At 38.0% G+C, this 21568-nt stretch overlaps 1 protein-coding gene across 29 annotated transcripts in view; it reads right to left on the reverse strand.

Annotated features, from left to right (window-relative positions):
* Positions 1 to 21568, reverse strand: part of NRXN1 (neurexin 1) — a 2145734-nt gene that overhangs the window by 841322 nt on the left and 1282844 nt on the right. For all 29 annotated transcript variants that reach the window (XM_082249472.1, XM_082249474.1, XM_082249501.1 and 26 more), the window contains one exon: positions 4451 to 4624. In XM_082249472.1, the coding sequence (XP_082105598.1) occupies positions 4451 to 4624 (174 nt within the window). The remainder of the gene's footprint in view (positions 1 to 4450; positions 4625 to 21568) is intronic.

Below are 21568 nucleotides of genomic sequence, written 5' to 3' on the forward strand. Positions count from 1 at the left end.
AGCAGCGGCAAACTGATGAGATCCCTCCTCTTTTTACAAGCTTTCAATGGTGAATGGACATCATTGTGCACTGCACCACAGCCTGTTTTCCATTGCTTCTCATCCCTTCCGCAATCTAAGTGCTGCTGTTCTATAGGTGGACTATAGATGGTTAATAGAAGGTCAGTTGGATACAGCTAGTCCCATGTCTGTAATTAAAGCGGAGTTCCGGCCTCAAATACCTTTTTTATTAAAAATACCCCTATAATACTAGTCCATCGCCCTGTACAGAACCGCTATTCTTATACTTACAAGGTGTACAGTATTGGATTTTAGTCAAAATCTTACTTTTAAAAACGCTGTCTGAGCGCGGCCATCTTGGATGTGGGCATCTGAAGCCGCAGTGTAATCTGCTGTGTCCTTCTTCCTGATTCCAGGGAGTTCTTCCTGATTCCAGCCTCCTGGGAGTGATGACAAACAGCTCCCAGGATGCAATGCAAAGGCGAAAGTGATGTCAGTGGCTGCGGCCACAAAGGGGGGAGAAGCAGGAAGTACAATCAAAAATGCCCTGAAAATAAGGTAAGGGACCTCCGAAAAAAATTGAAAATGCCCAATTGTTGATCAGCATAGCGAGCACTCAAGGAATTACTAAAGTTTCGAAATAGGCCGGAACCGGAACTCCACTTTAAGTTAAAGCCCACCTCCATCTAGAAACATTTATAGTTTTGGATAGTGAGAGAAATGTTTAGTACCACTGTCATGTTTTTATTGCTCAAATATAAAGTTTAACCACTTGCCGACTGCCTAACGCCGATCTACGTCGGCAGTCAGCCCCTCACAGGCAAAGTGACGTAGGGCTACGTCACTAGCTTGTGAGGGTCTAGGCGCGCTCCCGTTCCAGCGTGGTCACGGACCCCCCCACGCGTGTGACCGGCGGACCCGATGTCCGCCGGTCACTCGGCGATCGGCGGGGGAGAGGGAGAAAGTCAAGCGGCTTGTGTAAACAAGCCACCTGTCATTCTCCTCGGTGTAAAAACACTGATCACACGGATCTACTATGTAGATCCGTTGATTAGTGTCCTTACAGCTCAAGCCACAGCCAATTACAGTAGAAAGCACGCCCCTAGGGACACACACAGCCCCTCCCTCCCAAATAAAGTTAACCCCTTCACTCCCAGTGTATTTTTACAGTAACAGTGCATATGTATAGCACTGATTACTGTAGAAATGTCACTGGTAACCCCAAAAGTGTCAAAAATGTCAGTCAAGGGTCCGATCTGTCCGCCCCAATGTCGCAGTACCGCAAATAAAATCGCAGATCGCCGCCATTACGCGTTAAAAAAAAAAAACAACAAAAATGACAAAAATCTTTCCCTTTGTTAGTAAACGCGATAACTTTTGCGCAAACCAATCAAAATACGCTTTTTGCGATTTTTTTTTACCAAACATAGGTAGCATAAAACAAATTGGCCGAAAATGTTAAAAAATTTTGATTTTTACATTTTTTTGGGGGGGAATTTCATATAAAAAAATGTGAAAAATATTGCTATTTTTGCAAAATTGACGCTCTTTTTTTGTTTATAGCGCGTGATCAAAAAATCGCACAGGTGATCAAATACCACCAAAAGAAAGCTCTGTTTGTGGGAAAAAAAGGATGCCAAATTTGTTTAGGTACAGCGTCGCACGACCGCGCAATTGTCCGTTAAAGTCACGCAGTGCCGAATCGCAAAATACCCCCTGGTTGGAATGGGGGTAAAAATCTTCCGGGGCTTAAGTGGTTAATAAGAACACCTAACTCCCAAGAGTCCAAGTTTTTTCATGAAAAATTGATTCAAAGCAGAAAAAATCCAACACTTTCTGGGACCAAACTCACTCCCTCTTCATCAGGGTTCAGGACTGACTCAAATAGATGTGCACTGTGATTTACTGCATGGAACAGTTTTTAGGAGGACATAGTGATAATGAGTCCAACAAAGGACCTTCATTGTAGAGTACATACTGTATATGTGGATTCTCAACTCTGGGTTCTTTCCCTGTTTCTAAGGGGTGTCCCCCGATTTGTGGGGTGCTAACAAACTGCCTAATGTGCCCAGTGATAGAGATGAGCAGAAGGCCCTTCATAGTGTAGTATTTCACTGTTTTATTAATTGCGCATAATAGTAAAAAACGCTTACAAGACAGATAATCCACAAGAGCTATTCATACAGCAGGGACGCCGTTCCGCATTCCACCTGCGTTCCAGACTAGAGAAATGACGTGACACGTTGTATTACCCTCTATCGTAAATGGGGGACTGATAGCGATACATAATTTACTCCTGAGGACTGGGATGTTATGCTGGATAATTTGCAAAAATGTACTAAATCACTTGCGATGATTAGGGAGACTGCCCTGATTACTAACCAGGTGATATTATACCCCCTCTAAGGTTCGGGCTATCTATCCTGGAAACTAAAGATTGTTTTTGCTGCTGTCCGCTCTCAGGTTCCTTTATTAAACATATTTTTTTGGAATTATGAGCAGCTTTCCCTTGTGTGGAGCAAAGGTATCTGTTATAGCCTCAGCAATATCAGGCACTCCTTTAAAAGATAACAATGCAGATGTGCCTTATTGGTTCTCCAATACCAGGTATTTTACGTAAAGAGGAAAGGTTAATTCACACTATTTGTGTTTGGACCGTATGGGCGATTGGCCCAAACTGGAAGTCCCCAATGGTTCCCTTATCAAAAATCCTTCATAGAGTTGATGGTACCATGTAGACATGTGCGGTTAATTTCGTTCCGAATAAATATTTGGACAGATTTTTTGTTATTTGTAAATTCAAATATGTCCGAATACCTGAATTGCAATATACACAAAGTTTACTGACTGCTCTGAATTACAAAACCAAATTTGTCCAAATTTTGGAAATTCGAATTTTAATTCAAATCAAATTTTACATCAAATTCTAGTCGAATTTGAACTGTAAACATATTTCTGAAATAAAAAAAATGTGTGTGTTATTAGAGTACAATTTCGAAATAATGCTGTTTTTGTTAAGCCAAAGAATATTTAGGCCCCTTTCACACTTATGCGACCTAAAAGTCACACGATTTTGCCGTGATTTTACAGCGATTTTGACGCGATTTTGACTGGACTTGAAGCAATGCCTATGTCTATGGACCTCAAAACGCATTAAAATCGTCCCAAAGTAGTGCAGGGACTACTTTGAAGTCGTTGCAATTTGATTTTGCACAGATATGAACGGTACTCATTGGAAATCATGGAGAATGATTTGCAGTCTAAAGTCACAGCACAAGTGGGAAAGGGGCCTTAAAGTGTCATTGTAACCATCTGATGAAGATTTTTCTTTTGTTTGTTCACTTTGCCACATTTTAATTGAAAAAAATCGAAAGTTTACAATTCGACCAATTCAAGATTTATCAATTTGGAACGTTTCGAATCAAAAAAAATTGGTAAATTCGAAGAAAATTAGAAAAAGACATAAAACAAATTTTGAATATGAATTGAACGAATCAACCAAATTTAATTAAACTAAATAACTAAATTAATTAATCTAAATGAAACAAAACATTTTTTTTGTCATGCACATATCTAGTACCATGTTATTGGAAAGGATCCTACAGTATATACTTTACAGGATAGGATGCAACTTTTTTCTTGTAAATGGGATGTGTGGACGACCCACCTTCACATGCTTATACCTTGAACTTATACAAGTTCACATTGTCAGAGGCTACATGCCTAGCACCGCTGGGCGCACTTTTAATTTCTAATTTGCCTATATGTGTAATTCTTGCGATCCAAGTGTTCTGGAGATTTTCTATGTGCTTCTAAATTGTTGTTTTCTTTGTGGTACAAATTTGTGACATGCATTATTTTTTCTATATTGTCATAATACTATGTACTACATATATCTCAATTAACAGTTTGTAAAGAAAAAAAATATATAATAATAGTTTCATATAAAATAAAAACAAAGCCTCAGACAAATGAAACACAAATTTATTTATAAAAATGTGAATACTACATAAAATAAAATAAAAAATAAAATAACAAATGATATGGCAATGATAAAAAAACAAAAAACAAAAACAACATAAAATCAAAGATTTATATATGAACACTGTTACGAAAATAAAAATAAAAATCCAAAATATCCTAATTTAAACTGTAGTTTATGTAAGTACAATAAGAAAGTAAAGATAAAAAAAAATAATAATATCAAAATTATTAATTATTTGTAAAGTTAAAAATTTTGTTGGTGCTAAATGATTTATAATCATGTATAAAAAAATATCAGTTACCTATACATAGAACAAAATATTTTATCAAATACAAATAGCTAAAAAATACGTAAGTAAAATAAACATGAGATGTATTAACGTACACATGGAAAATGAAACAGATGATGTTTTACCACTGAGAAAACTATTGTCTATATAACTACTTTGATTAAAACTTCCTGTACCTTCACATCCTCTTTCTATTTGTCCATTACACAAAAGAGCATCTGAGATCAAGTCTGGAAGACGTCCATTCAGATCAACAGAAGCAAGGCAGCCTTGGAATCCTTCCTTGGCGTGTACAAGCTTTGGCAGTGTTTTGTACATTTCTTTGGCAACACCTCCGATGTATAGGTCACCTTGCAGAAAGAAAAGACAAAGAGTTTGTAGCAATAATAAATGTATGATAAATTAGTTCTAAATCAGTTAAGAATAATGGCACTTCAAAAGTTTTCAGCATTTCAAAAGTATATGACATTTAGCACAATGTGCACAACTTACATAACATTTTTATATCAGTTTTCCTGATTTTTTTTTTTTTTTTTTTTTAGCAACTCATCTGTTATTCACATTCGCTGAAAGTGGAACTGAAGTGTATCTGAGCACCACAAACTGAAAATGCTATTTATTTCATTTTTAACATTTAAAACAAACCCACTCATCAATGCATGTCTCCATGCTTTATTTTGTTGAGAAACACTTAAAAAAATGCCTAGCATTTCTTGCTGTGGCCATCTTGAGTAAGGGCAGATGAGTGGGATGTATAACATTATTTTGCCCTAGGCCAGAAACTAGGAAGCAACCGAAAACATATAAAAAAAATAAAAATTCAAATGAAAACAAGTAAATATAATATACCTCCCTATCTATTTACTAATGCTTTATTTTATTTCCACAAAAGATTTTTTATTTAGGATTGAGGCATACAATGCATAACAAGAAACAGTAATAAGATGCATAGAATAATGCATAGAATAATGATAAAGATGCGTAGAATAATGCTTTATTTTATTTTTATTTTTATTTTTATTTTTATTTTATTTTATTTTATATAACTAATGCTTTATTTTGTTGAGAAATCACTTTAAAAAAAAACACCTATCATTTCTTGCTGTAGCCATCTTGAGTAAGGGCAGATGATTCATGTAGCATTTACTTCCTGTAACCCATCTGCCCTTAGCTCAGGCATACAGACAGGAGGGTGTGCTTGGATAAGAAAGACCCTCCTTTCTTCTTCCAGATAAAAAAAATGCCCATGTAGACTCCTGGGATGTATGACATAATTTTTCCCTAGTCCAGAAACTAGGAAGCAACTGAAAACATGTAAAAAAAATAAAAAATTTAAATGATAACAAGTAAATATAATATACTTCCCTATCTATTTACTAATGCTTTATTTTGTTGAGAAATCACTTAAAAATATATATATATATACATATATATATATATATATATATATATATATATATATATATATATATATATATATATATATATATATATATATATCAAGCCTAGCATTTCTTGCTGTGGCCATCTTGAGTAAGGGCAGATGATTCATGTAGCATTTACTTCCTGTAACCCATCTGCCCTTAGCTCAGGCATACAGACAGGAGGGTGTGCTTAGATAAGAAAGACCCTCCTCTCTTCTTCCAGATAAAATAAAAAATGCCCATGTAGACTCCTGTGATGTATGACATTATTTTGCCCTAAGCCAGAAACTAGGAAGCAACTGAAAACATGTAAAAAAAATAAAAATTTTAATGAAAACAAGTTAATATAATATACCTCCCTATCTATTTACTAATACTTTATTTTCTAGAGAAATCACTTAAAAATAAAAAACAAAAATCACGCCTAGTATTTCTTGCTGTGGCCATCTTGAGTAAGGGCAGGTGATTCATGTAGCATTTACTTCCTGTAACCCATCCCTTCTTAGCTCAGGCATGCAGACAGGAGGGTGTGCTTAGATAAGAAAGACCCTCCTCTTTTTCTTCCAGATAGAAAAATGCCCATGTAGACTCCTGGGATGTATGACATTATTTTACCCTAGGCCAGAAACTAGGAAGCAACTGAAAACTTGTAAAAAAAAAGAAAATAAAACTTTTAATGAAAACAAGTAAATATAATATACCTCCCTATCTATTTACTAATACTTTATTATCTAGAGAAATCACGTAAAAATAAAAAACAAAAATCACGCCTAGCATTTCTTGCTGTGGCCATCTTGAGGTGATTCATGTAGCATGTACTTCCTGTAACCAATCTGCCCTTAGCTCAGGCATACAGACAGGGGGGTGTGCTTAGATAAGAAAGACCCTCCTCTCTTCTTCCAGATAGAAAAATGCCCATGTAGACTCCTGGGATGTATGACATTATTTTGCCCTAGGCCAGAAACTAGGATGCAACTGAAAACATGTAAAAAAAAAAAAAAAAATTAAAAATAAAACAAGTAAACATAATATACCTCACTATCTATTTACTAATGCTAGCTGCATAAGGATTAGACATAATGTTGATAATGTTGATTGAGAGAGTTTAGTTCCACTTAAGAGCCACCCTGCGCCACATACACAGTAGGGTTGATTTACTAAAACTGGAGAGTGCAAAATCTGGTGCAACTCTGCAGAGAAACCAATCAGCCTTCAGGTTTTTTAGTCAAAGCTTAATTGAACAAGCTGAAGTTAGAAGCTGATTGGCTACCATGCACAGCCGTACCAAATTTGCACTCTTCAATTTTACTAAATCAACCCCAAAGACTCTATTGGGGAGATACCTGCACTTGAGTTTCTTCATCTGCATTGATAATCTGGCAAATAAAAACTATATGGTTTACTGAAACTGGAGAGTGCAAAATCTGGTGCAGCTGTGCATAGTAGCCAATCAGCTTCTAACTTTAACTTGTTAAATTAAGCTTTGATATGTTAAAAAAAATAAATAAAAAAATTGAAGCTGATTGATTTTTATGCAAAACTGCACCAGATTACCAACTCTCCAGTTTTAGTAAATCCGCTCCTATATATTTTACCACTTTAAGACCAGAAGGATTTGCCCCCTTAATGACCAGGCCCTATTTTGCGATTCGGAACTGCGTTATTTTAACGGACAATTACGCGGTCGTGTGACGCTGTACCCAAACTAAATTTACGTCCTTTTTTTCCCACAAATAGAGCTTTCTTTTGGTGATATTCGATCACCTGTGCGATTTTTATTTTGTGCGTTATAAACAAAAACGCAACAATTTTGAAAAAAAAAAAACAATATTTTTCACTTTCTGATATATAACATTCCCAAAAAAATGGGAATGTTTTAACATTTTAGGCCAATTTGTTTTCTGCTACATATTTTTGGTATAAAAAAATGCAATAAGCGTATTTTGATTGGTTTGTGCAAAAGTTATTGCGTCTACTAACTAGGGGAAAGATTTATGCCATTTTTATTGTTTTTCTTTTTTTTACTAGTAATGGCGGCGATCTGTGATTTTTAGCGGGACTGCAACATTGCGGCGGACAGATCGGACCCCTAACTGATATTTTTGACACTTTTGGGGGTACCAGTGACATTACTACAGTAATCAGTGCTAAAAATATGCACTGTTACTGTAATAATGACACTGGCAGGAAAGGGGTTAACCTAGGGGTGATCAAGGGGTTAAATGTGACCCTAGGGGAGTGATTCTAACTGCATGGGGGTTGGGCTTGTAAAATTATCACAAAGCCCTGTGATCCTATATAGCAGGATCACATGAGCTCTGTGATCATCCCAGGGAGAAGGACGGTTGGCTGTGTTTGCAACAGCCGACCGTCCTTCCCTCTCAGCGGGGAGCGATCGCGCATCGGCTTTCCCACTGACGATCGGGGGTGGGAGTGCGCCATCGGCGGCGCGCATGCACCTCCTAGCTCCTCCCAGGCGAGCGACGTAGATCTACGTCATTTTGCCTGTACGAGCGAGCCTACCACAGTAAATAAAATGTAAGCGGTCGAAAACTGGTTAAAGAATGGAATAGGAAATGTTGGAACATGAAAATCTGGCTGGGAACACCCAAAACTCTCAGGTCAATGAGAACAAAGTCCAGATTTATAGCTGAAGGATCTCACATTTGGAGTATCTTAGACATAAGAAACCAGGATCTGCATCTTTTTACCAGGAATCACCTATAACCAAAGAACCACCATTGTGTCTATTGACTCTTTAAAATAAAGGAAAACACAAATATGGCCTTATTATATTCCCATTACTTTATCTTCCATCACATTTTAATTAATAGAAAAAGAAAAAAAAAACTAGAAAAAGCATTGGTTACAAGGGGGAAATAAACAAGCAATAGCTATGTTCCGATACATGTCCAAAAGCCAGAGGTTAAGATGAGATCAATGCAGTCATGAGCACAGCAAGATTGTGATAAATGTACTTCTACCTGCTGAAACACACACTGTGAAAGGCAAGATACCTTTCAGAAAAGTTCCAGTAGCAAAGCTTTTAACACACCTAATCAAACACGGGGTCAAGCAGAAATCCTGTGAGTCACCAAATGTCAAGGGTAAAAAGTTGTTTTTTTCCGACTCTAAGGAGCCGACCGTTGAGTGTAAACAGGGGAATTCTACTTTTTTCCTCACTTCTTTGTAAGGAAAAGAACATTGTTTGTAAGCTAAGAATTAAAGTAAAGCTAGTGGTAAAAGAGATCTATGAGTGCTGCTGGATACATGCCTCTGACAACCATAAAATAAACTAGTTACTGGTGCCACAACTAAATGCCTCTGGATAGTGGAATTGACAAAGAAAGGAAGCAACCGAAGCAACCCTGAAAAAAACACTCTTTCTTTCTTAAAGCCCGTATCGTGTGAAACACACTCAAAAGACTTCACCCGGTGCATAAAAAAGTGCACACACACAAACGTGAGGAACACAAAAAGTGCACAGGGTGTGCGAACAAATGGTCTTCCCTCCGAGGAGGTAGGACCCGAACCTCGATCCCCCGGGGCGCAAGACTCCTGACAGGGATTTAAGGTACTCATGGTCTGACTGGCCAAAACCAGACTGACCCCGTTCTTCAGGGGGACTGCCGAAACAGCCCCCACCGAGTACTAAGTGGGGCTCCCCCGAAGGGAGACCCCATGAGAGAGGGCAGACCAAGCCAAAAGGCCATATCCACCCCCTCCCAAGACTCAAGGCAGGGCCCGAGGACCCACACCCTACAAGTCGTGCAGGTGAAAAAAAGGTGATAGAAAAGTGACAAACTACAAAGAAAAAACACACACAAACAAAAAGGTGGGGGAGGGGAAGTGGAGAGGTGAATTAGTGCCTAAGTGAAAAACAAAGGCAGGCCTTCCGGGCCGGAATAAAAATTCCTCTGGTCGAAGCCAAAAGGCCTTGCCCAAGAGGCAGGTGCTTAAAAAAGTGTGCGTAGGTGCAGTGACCATAGTGCCGAAAATCTCAAGGCGAGCTGCCCCTCACCAGTGAGAATTAAGGCACCCCTGGGCTGCCACCCCAGGGGCACATACACTACGGGCTTTCTCTAAAAAAAAACCTGAAAAAAACACTGGTCCATCTATACCTATTCTGGTTGGATTATTGCATGTAACAGTTGCATATACAGTACCTACTGGAGGCTGTTTTGGAAATAACCAAGACTCATGGAGACATTGGGGTTGATTTATGAAATCTGGTGCAGCTGTGCATGGTAACCAACCAGCTTCTAACTTCAGCTTGTTCAATAAAGCTTTGACAAAAAAAAACATGGAAGCTGATTGGTTTATATACAGAGATGCACCAGATTTTGCACTCTCCAGTTTTAGTTAATCAATTCCATTGACTAGAGCTGGCCATGCATGCATCAAAATTCAGCTGGTCCAGGTAGGGAGGGAGGCAGGGAGGTTGTACAGATGTTGATCTACTGATTGACTCCTACGCCAGCCTTTTTCAACCAGCATGCCCAGGCACCCTGGGGTACCTTGAGGTTTCTTCAGGGCTGCGTTGGCAAAATGCTTAAAACTTGCCCAAAAAGGTATACCAACCAGCAGGTGGATGAAGCCTGCCTTTTAGTTACACAAAGCCACAGGGTGCATCATTTCAACCTTCCAGCCACCGGCATCCTAACAACCAGTGATGTCATCAGTGAAGATAAGAAGGGTGCTGATCGCCAGAGGTGGGGGACTTGAGTCACATGACTTGACTTAAGTCAGACTTAAGTCACCAGTTTGAGGACTTGAGACTTGCTTGACTAAAATTAATAAAATACTCCTACTTGACTTTGACTTGGTATTCATGACTTGAGACTTGACTTTAACTTGAGACATATGACTCAAAATGTCTTTATTTTTTTAAGTTATTAAATATTTGCATTTTCTCAAGATGTGTTAAAGCAAAATGAATGTGCCTGTTATGTTTCTGACACCACAGTCACTTAAAACACCTCAGTGTGTTCTGATTTTTAGGACATTGGCTGTTAAACAATGGAAATACTTAACATGTTTTTAGTGACCGTGGTGTTGAAACATGACCGGACGAAGGATTTTGAGCTGTTTGGGCATTCAAAGTGTTTCTTTAATATGCCAAGAAAAAAGCACTAAGCAGTTTTGTTAATGTTGAAAATAAAACAAAACCTTCCCTGACCACTGACTTATAACTGATTTAAAGGTGAAAGTTGGGGTAGATCGGTATTTTGACTTGATTTGTGACTTGACCAAAATAAATTACTTGACTTGACTTCTAGCAGGAACTCGACTTGACTTGCTTGCTTTTCGCCACAGTAACTTGGGACTTGCTTGAGACTTGAAGGTTAAGACTTGAGACTTGCTTGTGACTTGCACATGTGTGACTTACTCCCATGTCTGCTGATTACTTGCACAGCATCCTTGTTTGACCCTCCCCTGCCCCTCTCCGTCAACATCAACTGAGTGAGGCAGAGAAACTGAGAGAGAGGAGAAACACTAGTTAATACTAGTGTGCAAAAGTGTATTTGCTTTGTAAGAATAAATCACCTCTAATGTTGGCTGTCCTACGTGTTTCGATGCTGCCGCATTATGTCATAGTATTAGAATAGTTTTTTTTTTCATTTTTAGAAGGGGGTAACTTGTGACTGTCCATCATTTTAAAGGGAGCCTTGACTGAAAAAAGGTTGAGAAACACTGATCTACACAACCACCTTGTCGAGTTTGCCCCTCCAGTACCACCAGCTATAGTCAGCAGTGTTGACTAGTGTATTCTGACAGTGGGGAAGTCTGCCCCCCCCATTAGAATACAGTAGCTCAGTGGGGAGGATTCCTCCATCCACATCGAGTGACATGATCTCAAAATAACTGGAGGAAAGTTCAAAACTAATCTTCAAAAGTATTATTTTACTGCAAGGGTAGTTGATGCTTGGAGTAAACTTCCACCAGAGGTAGTGAGACATTAAACAGTAAATGGCTTCAAACATGCTTGGGACAAACATAGATCTATACTTAGACAAAAAAAAAATAATGACAAAAAAATTACAAAAACAAAAAATACAAAACATGTATAAAAATAAAATAAGAGAACTTCCCCACTTCCTATTCCTTCCCTTGCTTTTCCTTCCCCCTTTGTCCCCTCCCCCCTTATTTTTTTTTTCTTTTTCTATTCTTTTTTTGGGCATGATGTTATTATGATTGATAATATTAATGCAACATTTTTTTTTGTTAGATTTTTCTTTTCTTCCTTGTACAGTGTATATGTTTGTTATTGTTTTGTGAGAAAAAAAAGAAAGAAATTACAATAAAGAGATATTGAAACGAAAAAAAAAAATAAATAAATAAAATAAAAAAACAATGGACTGACTTGATGGACTTCTCAGTCTTTTTTCTGCCATCACTTTTTTATATTTCTGTGGTTGGGGAAATCAAGTCAGGTTTTTTTAATCAACCCACTGGTTTAATCACTTGCCAACCAGTCACGTTGACCGTACTGCGGCAAAGTGGCTTGATTCCGTCCAGCGACGTAGACCTACGTCGCTGGACTCCTCCCCCTGTAGGCGGCGCTTGCGTGCCGCCGGAGGCACGCTCCCGCTGTTTTCATTCACAGCGGGAGTTGGGCCAGGGGAGGGGCAGCGGCGATCGCCGCTGCTCTTCCCCGAATGTCGGGGAATCGAGTTTGGAGATCCGCCCGCTAGTGTAAACAAAGCAGGCGGATCTCCTAAGTGACAAACAGTGAAAGATTGCAGGGTTCAGCATAGCTGAACATGCGATCTGTCCCTGTGTCACTCAGTCACCTCCCACCACACATGTTAGTAAGCATCAGGCATACATTAACCCCTCCCTCTCCAATAAAATTAACCCCTTCCCTGCCAGTGTCATTTTTTACAGTAATAGTGCATAGGTATAGCACTGATTACTGTAGTAATATCACTGGTACCCCCAAAAGTGTCAAAAATGTCAGTCAAGGGTCTGATCTGTCCGCCGCAATGTCGCAGTCCCGCAAAAAAAATCGCAGATCGCCGCCATTTCTCATTAAAAAAATAAACACCAAAAATGGCAGAAATCTTTCCCTTAGTTAGTAAACGCAATAACTTTTGCGCAAACCAATCAAAATATGCTTATTGTGATTTTTTTTACCAAACATAGGTAGCAGAAAACAAATTGGCCAAAAATGTAAAAAAAAAATTATTTTTACATTTTTTGGGGGGAATTTCATATAAAAAAATGTTAAAAATATTGTTATTTTTTCAAAATAAACGCTCTTTTTTTGTTTATAGCGCAAAAAGTCAAAATTGCACAGGTGATCAAATACCACCAAAAGAAAGCTCTGTTTGTCGGAAAATAAGGACGTAAATTTCGTTTATGTACGGCGTCGCACGACCGCGCAATCGTCAGTTAAAGTCGCACAGCGCCGAATCGCAAAAAGTGGCCTGGACGTAAGACAGCAAAATCCTCCGGTGGTAAAGTGGTTAACAAACAGACTCATCTATAGGCTGTTTTAGTGACATCACTGATTCCGAGTGGAGACTTACAACTGGTTCAGACCTTTTCCTTATTAGAAGACATATTCTCTAAAAAATATATAACTATTAAAAAGATTATAAAGAAAGGCTGAGCTCTTGCCATTGCTATTCTTGTCTTTGGCAATGGCTCACTGGGGAGGAAAGTTACACCAGATGCACTCTTCAGAGTACGCTTTTTTAAGATCACCTTAGGCACCTTAGACACTTTATCCATTTATTTTCCATATTTATATATATATATATATATATATATATATTATTTTTTTTTCATATATTCATATGTATTTATTACATTGATTCTATTTATTTGTATAACTCCCAGAATTGAGCTTTTGCCACTTATTTAGGCAGTCAATGGAGTTGATTTACTAAAGACATTTTTCTCCAGAGCTTAGGGAATATGATGAAATTTCACTTTGTAAAGAATACCCAATCAGGTGCAAGGAAAAAAAAAAAAAAACAGCATTTTTGCTTGCACATGATTGGATGATGGAAATCAGCTGAGCTTCGCCACATTCACTAAGTTCTGGGGAAAATGAGTGCAACTGCACTTGCAAAGTACAGTCTGCTAAATCAGCCCTCTTGTGTGTATTATACGTGCAATCCAATGAGAGCATTAAACAATCAAGGGTCCAAGGTTTTTAGTGATACATTTCCTGGTAGGAGAAATACAACGTGTCTCAGAAGCCAAACACCCTTTCCCTTCTTTAGGGCTTAGGAATTATGACTGCGCTTAAATGGACTCAGGTAAGAAGATACCGAAATGGATCTGTACTGTGATTTATTGCTTGGAACAGTTTCAGAAGAATGGGTTAGGCCAGTGTTAGTGAATACAGTAAGGAAGAATCTCCAGCTCCCTACATTTGGTTTTTGCGTATGTTACATAATGGGTTTATGTGAAATCTCCATTAAAGCTATTAATATTATTGTAATTAGAAATATATTTCAGTTATAAGGAAATGGATGAAAAGCATGGAGTGTTACGTTGGTGTTACTGTAATTATTTCCACTTCAAAGGTTGGCCTTTTGTTTACCCGGATTACTACATGGGTAGTAAACAGCAGCTTTCTTTGACTCATCCAATCAGGCTTTGCCCAATATACATTTGCTAGGTACAGTGACCAATTAGGGAGAGTTATATTAGCCACAGTACAGAAAGGAGAGGGGGATAGAAAGCTTGGTCACCAAGCTATGCTCTCTTTTATGTGGGGGACACACGGCAGGCACCATGCCCCGACCTGGAGTGGAAAAGTAAACTAACTCCATGCTTGTACATTGTATTGTGAATATGGTTGTTGTGGGTAATTTGTAAATATCATATACACCAGGGGACTTATACTGTTAATGTGTTGTAAATACTGTTTAATGTGTAATTTGTATATATTATGTAACCCTTTCAATAAATGTGTATTGTGGATGGAACTACCTCTTTTGTGTAGGATCTCTCAGGATCTAGATGTATATCAGAACATACTACTACAGTGATTACGGGTGTATGCACATTTACACAAACCTAGGCAACAGCTTACCAGCACACTCAGAATTCCGAAGCCCTGCTGAAGGGGGAGTGTATTTTGCCCTTAAACACACTGGATTTTTTTTTTTCTGCTATGGATCAATTTTATCATAAAAAACCTTAGAACTCTTGGATTTTTGTTTGGCGCTCTTATTGGATTGTATATATAATATACACCATGACCCCCTAAACATTAAAGTGACAGATGCTCAATTCCGGGAGTTGTATAAATAGATAAAATTAATGTAATGAATGCATTTGAATAAATAAATACAAAATATGCAAATTAATGAAGTGTCTAAGGCAGCCTTTCTCAACCAATAAGTAATCCATACAAAGCTTCACATAGACACAGGACAGGTAAACGTGTTTCACGATTCTAGGATTGCTTAATCATTACCAATTTGCATGGATTATATCCCACGGGGGAATAAACACTTTATTCTTCAACTTCTCCTGAGTGCGGTCCCTCTTTCTTTGAATTATTGGACTTTGGATGATGGATCCGACCTGCACCGGAACACTTTTCCTCACCTGAGCGGCTCTCTTCCTCCTACCCACAGTCTTTCTCAACCATTTCAACACAGAGGAACCCTTGAAATACATTTCTGGTCTTGGGAACCCTTGCTAAAAATTAAAAATCTACAACTCATGACACATTAGTGAGACAGTCAGTGGGAAGAATGCTCCTTACTCTTGTCATCATTGGGAAGAATTACCCCTTACAGATAGCTAAAAGGAACAATGGTGTCATTGGGAACTTATCTGAGAGGTAGAAATTGCTCATTCATTTCTCAAGGAACCCCCAGCAACCTCAGGAGGAACCCTAGGGTTCCACGGAACCCTGGTTGAGAAATCCTGGTCTAAGGTGCATTAAATGATTCTTTTCTAATCAATCTACAAAGGGTGCCTGTAAAGTAAACTTCAAAGATTGCTTCTGAAATAAACTCTAAAAATGCTCCACTTATTTTTCCCCAGTGAGCCATCACCTTGGATTCTGTCTTGGTCAGTGTATCCAGATTGAACTCTTGGTCTGTGTATGTGGATTTTCAACTCCCTGTTTCTTAGAAAAAAAAAGAAAGAAATATATATATATATATATATATATATATATACTGAGTTTCCATTATTTCCTAAGGGGAAATTCGCTTTGATATAAGAGTGCTTTGGATTACAAGCATGTTTACTCATTATGCTCGCAAACCAAGGTTTTTCTGTATATCTAGATACATATATATATATATATATATATATATATATATATATATATATATATATATATATATATATATATATATATATGTATATATATATATACAAATTCTTATTTATTTCAGAGAAGCGTTAAATATAATTTACAAATAAAACCAAAACCCTGTGAAGAAACCATCAGAGAATGACCGTAAGGAAAGTCCTGCATGATCATTACTCATAAAACCCCATGGGTTATCAAAATACGAGACACTGGCTTGTAATCTATAAGACCTTTGTAAAAGGTACCTTCCGAAGAGTCTGTTGAGTGTAAAATGCAACATTCAAGACCTCTCAAAATCTGCAACCTTTACTGCCAATAAATGCCAAACCAGGGTCAGCACCCTACAGGTAACAATTTGATAAAGAAAAAAAGAGCTGCCTCTATGGATTCTGTCTCTAGGCTTGGTTTTTTTTCCTTCTCCCTTATGCACATACTTGCCAATGCTACACTTTTATGAAAATTATATTTTCAATTTTTTAGTGTAAGCAGAATTTCCGGATTCTAGGACTGTTTTCATGTTTAAAAGACAAGTATGCTGTAAAAAATATATCAAACTGAGAAGAATATAAATATCTAGTGATTTTGTGAAGGCTAGAAAAAAAAATTCAGAGTAAGCGGCTGTAAAGAGACATCTTAGTCGAGCATCAGCTGATGCAGCAGGTTTCAAATCACCAAAACTTTATTATATGCTTGAGCAGTCAGCGCTTGAATAAACAGTGCATGCCTATTTAGGGAAGATCTCGGCTGACCTTCATCCACTGAGCTTGATACGTTTAGTTATCCTTACACTTGGAAAATGGTCTCAAGGTCCGTGATAATAAACAACGTAGGTTTATTATCTGTGTACAGCAACAAGATTCACAACTGGTGACCAGAATTATTAAATCTACAACACTTCATATTCTATACATGTAAATGGTCAACACGGTCGGATAACCATTTTGCATTTTTTTTTGTTTATTATTTTTTTATGTACATATGCAGTATTTCTTAAAATTCTGAAATACATTTTTAGTGTTTTTTTTTTTCCTGAGTTTTTTTTTTTGTTAATATACTATAGGCATGCTGAGGTTCACTGGTATTTAAATATCTGCCATAATAGCATGTACTCCTGGGCAGAATCAAATAGATCTTAACATTGCTAGCACTTCCAGTAGCTAAAGTACCACCAATAAAGAGCCTATGGCCAAATAACAGATTTTTGAAGTGTTTATTGACAGCATTTTATCCTTCCATAAATTATTATTATTTATTTTGTTCTAAACACATAAAATATTTTTTATTCACTTTTAAATGTGTTTTCTTCTAACGCAACTACAGATTGCCACATCATAGCTCTCTCCTCAAATTTGAGGGTCTAAAGCAGGGGTGTCAAACTCAATTTCATTGTGGGCTGCATCAGCATTATGATTGCCCTCATACGGCTGGTTGTATTTGTAAGACTAGATGTCGAGTGCACCCCCCCCCCCCCCATCCATTACATCAGATGTCCCACCACCATCAGAAGTCAAGAGTCCCCCACTCTCCGTTACATCACAGAGCACCCCACTTATCCTGTGTTGCTGTGGAGAAGAAGCTAGGGGTGGAGCTGGGAAGCAGAAAGTGCAGGGTCTGGAGGAGGACCAGAGACAGCTGCCAGAGTCTGCTGAATACTGAGACCAGGGAAGATGGAGCTGGGGGGGGGGGTGCGGTGGCTGCACAGAGAGGTGGAGGAGCTGTAGGAGGCATTTTTTTCCTCCTCTCTGCAGCCGACTGCTGATATGGGGAGGAGGGGGCAGAGACAAGCCTCTCCACACCTGCAGGGAGAAGCGCAGGACCTTGAGGAGGATTTCTGTCCTCCTTCCTGCTTCTGATTGCTGAGACAAAGTGGGGGCAGATGCAAGGGGATTACCTCAGCTGCAAGAGAGGTGCGAGGTCCACATTAAATGGCCTGGGGGGCCGAATTCAGGCCACGGGACTTGTGTTTGACACATGTGGTCTAAAGCCTGGTACACACTATGAGTTAACTCCGGTCCGAGCCGCTGTACTAACTCTGCAGTACAATATACTCTCTATGTCTCTCTCTCTCTGTCTCTCTCTCCCTCTCTCTTTCTCTCTCTCTTTCTCTTTCCTTCTTTCATTCTCTCTCTCTCGTTCTCTTTCTCTCTCTCCCCTGTTTTTCCCTATTGCAAATGGTCAGCAATGTTTTCCTATTACAAAGGCCTATAAACGAAAACACCTATCAATGTTTCTACCATGTTTAGTCGCGTTTGCACGCTGTTAGAAGCATTTGTTGTTTCAAATGTCTATAAACCTCCATCCTGAATGCATTTTTTTCAAGAAAATGCCTATAAATGCAACTGCCTCTAAACGACTATAAAAAAACTCAGTGTACATGTACAGATAAGATAACATAGAGGAGAGTTCAGGGGCTGCTAAAAAAAAGCGCCCAACTGCTCCTAAACGTGCATTTATCAGCAGCAGTGTACATAAGGCCTTAGGAGTGCTGGGGAGACTGCTGCACACAGAAGGCTTTTTATCTTAATGCACAGAATGCATTAGGATAAACAACCACCTGCCTTACATCCACTTACATCTGCTATTTCAACCAGATGCTAAAATATCAGTTTTGAGTGGACTGATGCTTTCAAGCTGATATTTAACCTTCTTAGCGGTATTCCTGAGCGTGGCTCGGGGTTAAATTTCAGAGCCAAAAGTGGTAACCCAAAGCCACACTCGGGGTACCGCCAGAAGCATCGCTGTAACCTGTAAGCAGGGTTACTTACCTTGTCACCGGGATCCAGCGATGTGTCCCGGCGGTGTCTGGTGGCGGATCTTCCTCCCGATCATCTCCGTGCCCCGGCGTCCGTCTCCTGCGACGTGACGTTTGCAGGGGAGTGGAACCGGCGGCAAATTCAAATGTACAACACACCGAACACACTGATACCATTCAAAATAAAAAAAAATCACATTAGATTGCCCCCCCCAGTTCCCTTTCCTGCAGTTTTACTGTACTTTTTATGTATATAGATATATATATATATATATATATATATATATATATATATATATATATATATATATACATACATACATACGTATATATATATGTATATATATATATAAATATATATATATATATATATATATATATATATATATATATATATATATATATATATATATACATATACATATACATATATATATATATATATATATATATATATATATATATATATATATACATACACATATATATATATATATATATATATATATATATATATATATATATATATATATATATAATATATATATATATATATATATATATATATATATATATATACATATACATATATATATATATATATATATATATATATACATACACATATATATATATATATATATATATATATATATATATATATATATATATATATATATATATATATATATATGTATATGTATATACCTATACATATACATACATATATATATATATATATATATATATATATATATATATATATATATATATATATATATATATATATATATATAATGTATACAGTTGGTTTGGGCTGCTCATTCACAAGAATTACATTGCACATCAGCACCTAAAATCCAAAAGAATCATACCGCCAGGGAGGTTAAAAGAACATGCGACTAGTAGCGGAGGACTATAAGCTTCCAGCCTGCCACTCTTTCCCTGCAGATAGACTGGGAAAGAGCTGGGTCATGTGACAGCTCTATATTAATTAGGATAAAAATAAATAGATTTTTGTTTTTAATTAAAATAATTACAGCGCCTCCATCCATATACAGAGAGAGGAGAGATAATGTAAATTAAACAGTGTGTGCTTAGTATCACTTTTAAGCCTGGTGCACACTATTGGTCTTTTTCCTTTCAACACAGCGGGTTCAAGAAAAAAACTGTCAGCTCCGATTGAGTTGTTGTGTTCTGACAGAGGGAACACAAGCAGCTAGACCTATTATAGGTACTCATCAAGAGTGCTGACTATGCACACTTTTACCCACCCCCTTCTCCATTCATAGAAGCGATACTATAGCTTCCATCAATAAAAAATTCTCTATGAATGGAGGAGGCAGCCTTTCATTTATCGGCCTGTTCTCAATTCATACATTGGTTTTCACTGCTGGTATCTATGATATAGCTTCTATGAAAGGAGGCAAGAGGAGGGAAGGACGGGCATAGTCTGCACTCTTGATGAGTTCCTATTGTGGGGGGGTTTGGGGGTTGTAGGATGAGGGGGGAGGGGGGGAGGGGGGCAGATGATGGAAGATTTCAACAAAGACAACAGCCACCTGCACAAGGGACATTTTACATTTATTTATTTACAATAAATGTAAATACTGTCCCTTGCTCTGATTAACAAAAATAAAAAGCTTAGGAATTGAAGTGAAGGGACATGTCATTCCTGCAGTTTTTAAAGCCAAGCTATTTCAAACCATTTTTTATTTTTTTTTTATCCTTTCTTACATTTTCCAAAACCACAAAGCCATTTTCCCATAATCTTCTATAACAGTTTCCAAAACCATAGTATTTAATCTTTCCTTACATTGTTTTTCTTTTATATTTGAACATTACAGATGTCTTTGCATTGACCCGTGTAACCATTGGCCACACTCTGTTTAAAAAAATCTTTAGCTTCTATTGAATTTGTATTTATTTTAGGAATTAAGGACTTTTGTAATCCAATAATAGTAATAGTGTGGTTTGCTAAGTGCTGTTAAACAAGTGCAATTCATTATTTTAAAGAACCAGGAAATATCACTGTTTTTATAGGCTGAGTGTCCTGTTTTGGCTGTCTTTTTTATTAATAACCTATATTCCTTTGCTAATATTTCTTTGGACAAGCTATATTATACAATTTAGATGTTAAGATTTGAAGATATCATTGGATTATGACATTGTGGGGGCTTAAAGCAGACCATTCACTAAAATGCCAAGGTTTGCGTTCTACATCACCCCCTCCCCCCCAATCCTAACGCGGCACTTCACCCAAAAAGGGAAGTTACGCTTTTTGGCATCCTCCACTGCCACCTTTGACACTTTTTTTTTTGGGGGGGGGGGATAAGTACCTGATTTTGACAGGTACCCACTCCCACTTCTGGTCAGTGATGTCAGGATGTGTTGCGGTGATCTGAGGTTTGCTCCCCCCCCCCTCCTTCCACCATAGCCTTCTGGGACACATCACAGGTCCCAGAACACTGTGGGACCATTCACAAAGTGCAGCACGCTTCGCGCATGCATAATAGAGGACCGGATGTGAAGCCACAAGGATTCATTGCTGGTTTCCCTTACTTAAAATGCCGGTACCTTCACCCAAAGCCGATTGAAGAATTGGCTTGGTTGAGGAAATCCCTGGGTCCCTGGACAGGTATGTGTCCCTAAATTAAAAGTCAGCAGCTACAGTATTTGCAGTGGTAATCCTCCAGTGCTGCAAGGATTAATACAGCCACTGGACCTATCACAGGCACTCTTCAAGAGTGCTGCTTATGCCTGCCTTTTCCGCCCTCTCCCCCATTCATATGTACTGTAACATTCATTAAAGAAAGGGCTCTAT

The sequence above is a fragment of the Pelophylax lessonae genome (assembly GCF_965119305.1).
Source record: "Pelophylax lessonae genome assembly, chromosome: 3".
In the NCBI taxonomy this organism is placed as follows: Eukaryota; Metazoa; Chordata; class Amphibia; order Anura; family Ranidae; genus Pelophylax; species Pelophylax lessonae.